The 11,437-nt window shown below is 44.8% G+C and overlaps 1 protein-coding gene across 1 annotated transcript; it reads right to left on the reverse strand.

Moving 5' to 3' along the window:
* Nucleotides 1–439: 439 nt before the first annotated feature.
* PI3 (peptidase inhibitor 3) lies at nucleotides 440–2,039 on the reverse strand. The gene is made up of 3 exons (XM_066385971.1): nucleotides 1,894–2,039; nucleotides 806–1,057; nucleotides 440–602 (listed from the first exon to the last, which is right to left on the reverse strand). Exons 1-2 carry the CDS (start codon nucleotides 1,970–1,972, stop codon nucleotides 807–809), a joined length of 330 nt encoding a protein of 109 aa, XP_066242068.1. The 5' UTR covers nucleotides 1,973–2,039; the 3' UTR covers nucleotides 440–602; nucleotide 806.
* Between the last annotated feature and the right edge of the window lie 9,398 nt (nucleotides 2,040–11,437).

Here is an 11,437-nt window from a genome sequence, read left to right on the forward strand (position 1 = left end):
TTCAAGTTTGTCCAACATATACCCTCCACGTTGGCCGGCCCTGTCCCCAACTTGATGTCTCCAGAGAACACTGTTCAACATTTCTACTGAGGATCAAGGACGTGGTGTGTCTTGTCTCTTCACTCACATCTTAAAATAGAAAGTTGGGATAGGACATTGCTTAACCCAAAGGCATTATATGTGTTAATGGCATGAACCAGTGAAATTTCCAGATTCCCATTTCCTGGTGATACGGAGACTGTAGTTCTCGGGCTGGTTACCGGGTTTCTGACATTAAGCCGCAGGAAGGGGCCTCCTGCTCCTGTCCCTTGCTCTCCAGCGCACCAGGATCAGCTCCCGTGAGGCCCTCTAACCCCACCCTCACTGGGGAGAGGGGGCCCCAACTCCATACCCTCCGCCAGGAGCTTCCAGAACACAGAAGTCATAGGAACCATACAAATGGAGCAGAAAGCAGTCTTTTATTAGAAAGTCATGGGAGGAGCAGCCCCAGGCTTGGGAACCTTCAACAAGAGGAAGGATGAGCAGTGTGGGGGAGGGGAATGCCGAAGGGACCACCGGACTGCAGCCCTCGGGGCTCCACAGGTGAGGCCAGGACCAGCTCCCTGGGGGCAGAAAGAGGAACCAGAGATGTAATTCAGCGGGACAAAGGATCCAGTCCACATGTCACCCCTCTCAGGACCCCAGCTACAGCCTCTGAGCCCCCTCCGCCTCCCATCACCTGCCAACATCCCCCCCCTCACCAGCCGAGGGGCACTCCCCCCTGTTCAGCCTTCTCTGTGCCCTGGGTCCTCCGTACAGTTCTCACCTCACTGGGGATTCAAGCAGGCCAGCCCACAAGGGCCCTGGCAGCACTTCCTGGCCCCCGGGCACTCGCTGTCGCTCCTACAGGCGTTAGGCGGGTTCATCATGGCGCATCTTATCAGAACCTGGGGGCAGGAGCCAGACTTGCGGGCATCTCTTTGTGGACCTGGGATTTTGACTGGACGTTGCCCTTTGACTGGTTGTTGATCTTCAAATGGACTTTGACCTTTGACAACTTCTTGACCTCTATAAGCAGCTGTTGAAAGAAACATATCCTCATTTAGACCCCATGCCCCTGCTTTACCTACCTCATCTTTCTTCTCGGTCCAGCCACTGCTCACTCCAATGTCCCCCAAATTAGGACCTGAGATGGGGGTGGTTGGGTCACCAAGGCTAACCTGTGCTCTTGGAAGGCTATGCCCTGAGCTTTGCGGAAAGGGTCCACAGGACCGTGGTCTCCTCGGGTGTCCTGTTCCTTGCCACCCCTCCACTCCAAGTCCTGGTGCTCTCAGGAGGAGATGCCAGACTGGGCTGGCTCCCAGAAGTGAGAAGGACACATTGTCACTTCCGAGGAAACTTAGTGGAGGGGGGAAGAGCCCCGAGACGCCTGAGCTCGCAGCCACGACAGTCCCTCGCTCCTCTCTAGGTCTCGCTGTTCTCCGCAGTGAAACGGCGGGCTTCAAATGACACAATTCCCGAGGCCCTGTTGGTTCTTAACTTCCTCATAGAGGGCTGATGACTCTCAGCCAAGCAAGGGGCAGACAGGCTAGGGACAGACCCCACAGCCAGGGCCCAGATTCCTGGGTCTCCTCACTTCATTCTGCAGAGGTCTCCATATCTGAGGCCAAGAACACAGAATGACACTTCTGCCACAAACAGTCCCCATACTTCAGTCCTGGGGTGAGAAGCACATGGGGTCTGCTGGGCAACTGCCTACTTTTTCTGGCTACAGTGGAAGTGACCACAGGCGGAAGTGTGGCCTAAGCCCAGCCTGTTGCCCCGGAAGTGCTCCCTGTCAAGACCCAGGTTGCCTGTGACAAGCTCTCCTCAGCTCAGCCCGGCCCGGCCCAGCCTGGCCACTTGCCCACTCACCTTCAGCGACAGCTGCCTGTACTGCCAGTGTCCCAAGGACGACGAAAACCGCCAGAACCAAGAAGCTGCTGGTCCTCATGTTGTCAGGAGAGTGTATGGCTAAGAGCCGAGGCCAAGCCTGTTTTATACAGCCACAGCTTCGCCTGGGGCCAAGGGCGGGTCTGTGGTTTTACAAGGGATAAGACCTATATTTCTGTGGCTCTACCAGGAAATATCCACCCCCATCCTGGGAGGGAACTTGGGGCTTTCCCCAGAGATGATTCAGGAAGAGAAATGGCAGATACTGTGTTACATCATCTCTGATAGTGCTAGGAGCGCTGTCTGTCCTACGTTCACAGGGAGATGGGGGCTGCTGGCCCTTAGATACCATCAAGACCCAATTGTTTATATTTAGAAAGAATATGAAGCCCAGAGAAAAGACAGAAATCACCCAAGGTCGTTCAGCAAGTCAGCAGTCCCATGATTTGATTTCAGACCTGAGGCGCTCCGCCTTACTCCCTGACCCTGCCAGCCTCACTGCTACGGGCCCTGACAGTGTACCCTTCTCAGCATCGAGCTGGGCTTCTCTTTCGTTCTCCCCCTGGCCCCGAAAAAAACCTCAAAGGCAAATTTGCCTTAAAAGTCTAATGCCTAAGCCTGACCGGGCGGTGGTGCAGTGGATAGAGCTTCAGACTGGGATGCGGAGGATCTAGGTTCGAGACCCTGAGGTCACCAGCTTGAGCAAGGGCTCATCTGGTTTGAGCAAAAAGCTTACCAGCTGGGACCCAATGTCACTGGCTCGAGCAAGGGGTTATTTGGTCTGCTGAAGGCCCTCGGTCAAGGCCAGGGGTCCCCAAACTACGGCCCGCGGGCCACATGCAGCCCCCTGAGGCCATTTATCCGGCCCCCGCCGCACTTCTGGAAGGGCACCTCTTTCATTGGTGGTCAGTGAGAGGAGCATAGTTCCCATTGAAATATTGGTCAGTTTGTTGATTTAAATTTACTTGTTCTTTATTTTAAATATTGTATTTTTCCCGTTTTGTTTTTTTACTTTAAAATAAGATATGTGCAGTGTGCATAGGAATTTGTTCATAGTTTTTTTTATAGTCCGGCCCTCCAACAGTCTGAGAGACAGTGAACTGGCCCCCTGTGTAAAAAGTTTGGGGACCCCTGGTCAAGGCACATATGAGAAAGCAATCAGTGAACAACTAAGGTGTCTCAACAAAAAACTAATGATTGATGCTTCTCATCTCTCTCCGTTCCTGTCTGTCTGTCCCTGTCTATCCCTCTCTCTGACTCTCTCTCTGTCTCTGTAAAAAAAAAAAAAAAAATCTAATGGCTAATCTCTGCACGTTGCCATTTCACAGGTAGTCTCTGAGATGCAACAAAAAAAGTAACAGGGAAGGTAGAAGTCTAGATCTATCTAGAAGGGGAGGATGCCCTTGAAATCACAGTAAGAAAAATAAAAGCACCCACAAAAAGAAAGAGCACAGAAATCATCCATTAAATGGAAATCTACAGTACTTTCCTCCTTCTTAGAAGAGCGCCCTGATTCTTCTGAAGGACTCTTGTGTCTTTGTATCATCAATTTAAGAGTCTAATGGTGTCTCAGCAAAAAACTAATGATTGATGCTTCTCATCTCTCTCCGTTCCTGTCTGTCTGTCCCTATCTATCCCTCTCTCTGACTCTCTCTGTCTCTGTAAAAAAAAAAAAAAAAAAATGGGTGCACAATTAAGTGGAACAATAAATTGATGCTTCTCTCTTTCTTTCTTCCTTCCTCTCTCTCTCAAATCAATGGAAATAAAAAAGTGTGTGTGTGTAGTCAGGTCTATTAAAGTCCTTTATTTGAATTGATCACTAAAGGTAATTCTTTGGGTGAAGATTCTACAATAGATATGAGCCTGGGAACTCCAGGAGCTATGAGTCCAGTCTGGGAGGAGTTCAACTGTGTGAGAAAAATGAACCTAATTAATACACTGGTGGAAACAGAGAAAAAGTGACGAGAGAGGATTTGGAAGGCACCAGCTCATCCTTCATGCCTCTTTCCCTTAAGAACAGCTCATCCCACACTCTTCCCACAGTTGAGTTATGACCCAATGAACTAGCTTTCTGTCTAAGCTAGTCTGAGTTGGCATTTTGTCATTGCTATAGAAGTTGAGAGTAATAGAAATTAATACCTAGAAGCTGGGCGTTACCAGGGACAGAACCTGAAGTGTGGAAGTGATCGAGTTAAGCTTGCTTGAGAAAAAGAAGAAGCAAACTAATTATTGGATAGTGAACCAGTTGACTAACTCTCCATCCTTTGTCTCTTTGGGCTCAGACCACATGCCTATCAATGCCAACACATTCAGGAGATATATACAAAGGTTAGATTGTTGGAGTCTGTTGGCTACCTAAAAAAAAAAAGCGCTCATTGCAAAATAAATCACACATTAAAAAGTGTGTAGAACAAACTATATTGTTTGAAGAATAGCACTGAGATGGGTAGTCTGTGCTCACCACCAGGTGCAAGAGGACATGTTTCCTGGGTACACACCCCACTGTTCCACCCTACTGTCCTTCCTTCCCAATTGCTCCCCCCTTCTCCTTCCCAGAGATCACCACTTTCCTGGATTTTCTGCTAATTAGCCTATTCAAGTGTCTTGCCCATTTTTAATGGGTTGTCTATTTTTTTTTCTTATTGATTTGTGGAGACAAAAAATTCTCATGCGTTACTAGTGAGGGTCTATATTTTTGCAACCTATTTGAAAATAGGTTTGGCATCAGCTATTAAAATTCTATGACCTAGCAATTACACTCCTAAGATAAATATTTTCACAGTTCTTCCAGGAGACATGCATTAGAATGTTCACAAAAGTGCTTGCTGTTTCTGATAACAAAATTCTGGAAACAATCCGTATTACCAAAAAAAAAAAAATGACTATACATGTTATGACATATTAATACAATGAAATAGTATATAAGTATAAAAGGAATATGGCTATTTAATATTTACATATGGTTATATTTATAAGTATAACATAACATAATATATAGTTCCAATGTGACTCCAATGAAAATAATGTTGAATGAAAAATTCAAATCCCAAAAGAAAATATTTAGAATTATATGCATGTTATAAGACTCAAAACTAAGGAAAACTAAATAACCTTTCTTTTAATCTAGAGCATTCCTTCCAACTCCGACTTCTTCACGCTATATTAATTTGTTGATAAAGATGCCAATTCCGCCTGACCTATGGTGGTGCAGTGGATAAAACGTTGACCTGGAACTCTGAGGTCACTGGTTCAAATCCTTGGTTTCCCTGGTCAAGGCACATATGGGCGTTGATGCTTCCTGCTCCTCCCCTTCTCTCTCTTTCTCCACTCTAAAATGAATAAATAAAATATTTAAAAAAAAAGATGCCAATTCCCTCAAATTGATTTTTAGATTAAAAACAATCTTAATTAAACCCAAGGATAGATTTAAGTAAGCCAAAAAAAAATTCGGCAATATGATTCTAAAATATAGATATAAAAAATGCAAATGGCAAGATAGCCAAGATATTCTTGAATAAGAACAATTTATTTTTTTTAGAGAGACAGGGAGAGACTCAGAGAGAGGGATAGATAGGGACAGACAGGAACAGAGAGAGATGAGAAGCATCAATCATCAGTTTTTCGTTGCTACACCTTAGTTGTTCATTGATTGCTCTCTCATATGTGCCTTGACCGTGGGCCTTCAGCAGACCGAGTAACCCCTTGCTCGAGCCAGCGACCTTGGGTCCAAGCTGGTGAGCTTTTTGCTCAAACCAAATGAGCCCGCGCTCAAGCTGGCAACCTCGGGGTCTCGAACTTGGGTCCTCCGCATCCCAGTCTGATGCTCTATCCACTGCGCCACCACCTGGTCAGGCTTGAATAAGAACAATTTAATAGGACTTTAATATAGCAGATATCAAGGTTTATTTTAAAGCTGTAATAATTATAACAAAGTGTTATTAGAACAATGATAGATAAATAAGCTAATGAAACAGGAGAGAGGGTCCAAAACCAGATGCTAGCACACAGTGAGAGCATGTCTTTAACATGGTTATATTACATAAACATAGCTACAGTTATATTAAGAGGGCTTCACATCATAATATCAGTCTAGTTTCCTGAGTGGTTGACGGGAGGACAAAGGTAAGGAGGTAGGAGAGAGGGGGAAGGCAAAGGAAAAGAAGTACATAAATACTTTTTCACCAAAACCAAACCAAAACAAAAAAACTCATTAGGCCTGATGTGATCCTATTACATTTATAAATATCTTAGAAAAAGAACAAAAGGCACTAGATCTCTGTTTACTAACTTCTCGAAATGTCCATGAAACTTACCAGCAAAAAAATCAAGTTGGAGAGAGATATCTGTGTTTTAATAATATTTCAGTAGACACACATGAAACTTCCACATATGCCTAGGTTTAAGTATGAAAAAGAGGGAAGGTAGGAGGGAATACACACCATGCTGTTAATAGACAAGATTTATCCAGCCAAGAAACATTTGCGGGGCAGTCACCACCGCCATGGCCAGTCTGTCGCAGGGCACCAGAGGTATCCATCCAAGGCCCCTGAGTGAAATACCCTGAGGTTGAAGCCACCAGAGGCTCAGGCTGAACTTGCACCGTACCGCCTGCAGGGGGAGAAGGAGTTCAAGGCCAAGGAAGCGGAGGCTCTGGGATCGCAGGGCAGCTGCAGAACTGAAGGGAAGGACACCAGGAGAAGGTGACCATCCTCCAGACCTACATCCCGCAGAACTGGGACGAGGTCCTGGCTAACCTCTTGGTGTGACATCGGCCAGAAATCCATGAAAACTACCGCATTAATAGGGGAAGAAGAAAGAAGCGCCTGCTCCATGGATTGGCATTTTAAATATTTTTAAAAATTTTTATTTTATTTTATTTATTCATTTTAGAGAGGAGAGAAAGGGAGAGAAAGAGAGAGAGAGAGGAGAGAGAGACAGGGGGGAGGACCTGGAAGCATCAACTCCCATATGTGCCTTGACCAGGCAAGCCCAGGGTTTCGAACCGGCGACCTCAACATTTCCAGGTCGACGCTTTATCCACTGCGCCACCACAGGTCAGGCCTAGATTCCTCCGTGGAATAGCAAGCTTTTGCAGTTTGAGCTCTATTCTTGTGAAAAGGCATTAAGGTGATTTCCATCTATTATATAGTAGGTCCTTTTACTTCGGGAGAATAACAAATCTAGTTTCTTGGAACAAACTTAGAGCTGTTCCAAAGATTTCATCTTTTAACCTCATATTTCTTAGAAATGTAATGGGTATGCATTAATTTCCTATGCTTTTTAGCTTAAGCAACATATGTATATCAATACTAACTTTTCTTTCTTAGATGTAGTAAAAAAAACCAACAATTTTTTTATGAAAGAAACTTTTAAAAATGTTTTTCTCCCTAAACTTTTCTTGAAGGTCAGGGGCTTTATCTATGAAAAAGTAGTAAATAGATATTTGTAACCTCTGCAAAGCAGTGGCCAGCCTTAAAACAGCCCTTTCTGGCTAAGGGTTAGAACAATGACTATAATATAATCGTTTGAGTTGTTTTTAGTATCTTTTAATAAAATTACTAGCTGATAGAATTCAAAAAACTTGCCCTGGCCGGATAGCTCAGTTGGTTAGAGCATCGTCCTGAAGCACAGAGGTTGCCGGTTCAATCCCCAGTCAGGGCACATACAGGAACAGATTGATGTTCCTGTTTCTCTCTCACTAAAATCAGTCAATAAAAACTAAAAAAAAAAAAAAAAAAAAAAAAATTCATTACTTGGTGTACTGATTGATAACCACTTAAAATAAGGTAACCGACTTTTTTACAATGAAAAGGAGGACAAAAATAAATTAAAGAAAATAATATTGTAAATAAAAGAAACATTTTCTTCATTGCAACAATACACTATAATATAAATGCATAATAAAAACATTTGTAATATTTTATATTGTAATTATGCTTACATGCCTATTAATTTTTAATAATAATTGTAAGAAAAAAGTACTCATTTAGATACAAATACATCACATCACACACAATGGATCGACTCTGCATCGATCAAATACGGACATTTACAGATTAGTCACTCAAAATCAAAAAGAAGGACAAGTAGGAGGACACTTTTATTTATTTATTTATTTATTTATTTATTTATTTATTTATTTGGAGGACACTTTTCGAGGGAGGATGGAACTTACAGAAGAAGGACTGTAGCCCTGGCCGGTTGGCTCAGTGGTAGAGCGTCGGCCTGGAGTGCAGGAGTCCCGGGATCGATTCCCGGCCACGGCACACAGGAGAAGCCCCTATCTGCTTCTCCACCCCTCCCCCTCTCCTTCCTCTCTGTCTCTCTCTTCCCCTCCCACAGCTGAGGCTCCATTGGAGCAAAGATGGCCCGGGTGCTGGGTATGGCTCCATGGCCTCTGCCTCAGGCGCTAGAGTGGCTCTGGTCGCAACAGAGTGACGCCCCAGAGGGGCAGAGCATCGCCCCCTGGTGGGTGTGCCGGGTGGATCCCGGTCGGGCGCCTGAGGGGGTCTGTCTGACTGCCTCCCCGATTCCAGCTTCAGAGAAAAAAAAAGAAGGACTGTCCTCCCTAAAAAAGGACAATTGGTCACCTTACTTAAAAGTAAAGACTTCTTGTTAGGCAAAAAGAAAAAAAAATAGATGTTTCCAGGAATTAGCAAAATGCCTACTGTTGACCACTGAAGATGTCTATCACAGAACTAACTCTAAGGCAAAAGTAGAACAAATAGTATGTGAATATGATCCACTGTGAAAATGTAGAAATAGCAAAACTTTGATCAAACAGGACAAGGGGGAGAGAAGGTGGATAAGCAAGTCAGCCCCCTGTCTGCTCTCTGTATAACAGTTTCATTTTCCATTATAAAAAAGTTTTTAAAAAAGAGATGCTCTTCCCAAAACAGGACATTTCCACAAGGTAAAGATGTCCATCTTGGCCAACACAATTCACACCTTAACTGTAATCAAAACCAGTATCTGGTGGGCTTTGTGTCCCCTAAGGAAATCCCTGATTCAGCCAATGATCCTCCGTGGCTTCAAAAATCATTAGGCGAAAGTTTGACTGGGATCGGGTATTCACAGGGTGCCAGCTCATCACCCTGCAGTTAATTTGCTGTTTGTAAGGAGGAAAGCACAACTTTACAATAGAGGCATCAGGAGACACTAATTAAAAACGCATTCATCTATCTTCATACACTAAAAGTAGGCGGGTGAAACCCGTGTTCCTCCTGAGCTGACACAAGAAGAGGGCACACCTGTAAAGCGTTCGTGCCAAGAGAGCCGAACTTGAACCTCGCCAAGCCTCTAGAGCTAATGTTCATCCATGGACATACAAAGGTAGAGAAGGAAGTTGAAAGATATCACAGGGATGCGGAAGTAATGCGGAATTGTCTAGAAAACAATTCCTCCTTTTATCTTCAACAAATTACGGTAATAGCATGAAAAAGGAAGGGAAGGAAGAGAAGTCGGAGTTGGAGGGAATGTTCCAGATGAAAAGAAAGGTACGAGACATTACAACCAATGCACCTTATTTAGATTCTGACGCCAGCACCCCGACTGAACGAAGTCAGATAAGAAACGATAAGAAAACTAGAATATAAGGAGAATATTAGATGTTAAACCATCACTGCTAATTTTGTTAGGTATGACAACAACATGGTGATTGTATGAGAAAGTGTCATACAATCTTATTTCTTTGAGATGCATATCGAAGTATTTAAGAGTAAAAATGTAAGACACATCTGATTTGCTTTAAAATACTTCTCCTACAAAGGGGTGGGGATAGACATGGAGTGTTGTCAGATGCTAATTGATGAGACTTTTTTCTTTTTCTTTTTTTTTATTAAGTGGGGAGGGGGGCAGAGAAACAGACTCCTGCATGCGATTAGGATGGGATGGATTGGACCGGGATCCACCCAGCAACCAACCCCCATCTAAGGCGGATGCTCTGCCCATCTGGAGCCACACTGCTCTGCTGCTCAGCAATGAAGCTATGTTAGCACCCGAGGCAAGGCCATGGAGCCATTCTCAGTGCCTGGGGCCAACCTGCAAGAACCATTCGAGCCATGGCTATGGGAGGAGGAGTGAAGGGGGAGGGGTAGAGAAGCAGATGCTTGCCTCTCCTGTGTACCCTGATCGGGAATTGAACTGGTGACTTCTACACACCTGGCCGATGCTCTACTGCTGAGCCAACCTGCCAGGGCCAGGTGAGACTTTCAGTTATGAGATGACTAAGTTCCAGGGATCTAATGTCCGGCATGGTAACTATAACCATCAATGCTGTCTTGTCTACTCGAAGGCTGCTCAGAGTAGAGCTTTCCTGTCCTCACCATGACAACAACATCAACAACAAAATGGTAATGATGTGAGGTGATGGGAGTGTTACCTCACTGTGGTAAGCATTTCACAATACATACGTGTATCAAATCATCACGTTGCACACCTTAAACTGACACAATGTTGCATGTCAAGGATATCTCAACAAGGCTGGGGAAAATGTTAATTGTTGAATCCGGGCGAGGGAGTACATGGGACTTCATAAAACTACTTGCTGTTCTTTTGTGTATTTTTGAAAATTTTTAACAAAAAAAACAATGGATTTATTTTTGGAACGTAACGAAATGGCCATTAGGTTGATATGGAAGAATGAAATACCTGCGACAGGGACGGCTGATAATGGAGATTACTGAGAGGTAACGGGACATTGTCAGCCCTAAAATGCACGGTGAAGCTGCAACCATCACAAAAGCAGTCCGATCAAAGGGAGAGAACAGGAAAACCAGAATTAGCCCGTTACATACAAAACTGTGGAGCTTTTGATAAAGTTCTGATTCCCAACCAGGGGCAAAAGTTTGAATTATTTACTAAATGATACTAGGACAATTGCTTAATAACTTAGAAAAAAGGCATTTCCCTATTTCACACCCTATGCTCAAATAAATTTTAGCTGGATTAAAGAATTAGATCTGATGTGACAGCGACCTCAGCCAAACCCAATCCTATGCTTCACCCATCCCGACAGCTGAGCCAGACTCGGGCACAGGGCGGTTGTTCCAGACGCCGCCACTGGAGTGGATCTCGTCAAAGGCGGGGCGCTCGCCTGCTCGCTCGTTCTCTGTCTACCTCTCAAGGAGGGGCAGGAGAAGAGGCCAGGCCTGGCCTTACGCACAGTGCAGCCTGGGCAGCAGAGCTCTGCCCCTAACCTTCATGCTTCCTAGGCACCCAGAACTCTGCAAATCCTTGCCATTTAAAGCCGACTTGTATTCCCCTGCCTAAGCCGGTGCTGGGGCTTCAGGATCTTAGAGAGCCAGGAAAGGGAGTATCTGACTCAACAACCTTCACCCATTATATGGATGAGAAAAACTGAGGCCCAATGAGGGACCAGACTTGCCCAAGATCACAGCCCAAGTCAGCAGTACAGGCAGGACCGGATCCTAGCCCCCCACACCCAGGTCCTTCCTCCACCTATATCATCAATTCTTGCACAAGTGCCCTTACACTGAGGCTCTTGGGCAGGGGGTGGGGCCAGGAT

Source organism: Saccopteryx leptura, chromosome 5 (genome assembly GCF_036850995.1).
Source record: "Saccopteryx leptura isolate mSacLep1 chromosome 5, mSacLep1_pri_phased_curated, whole genome shotgun sequence".
In the NCBI taxonomy this organism is placed as follows: domain Eukaryota; kingdom Metazoa; phylum Chordata; class Mammalia; order Chiroptera; family Emballonuridae; genus Saccopteryx; species Saccopteryx leptura.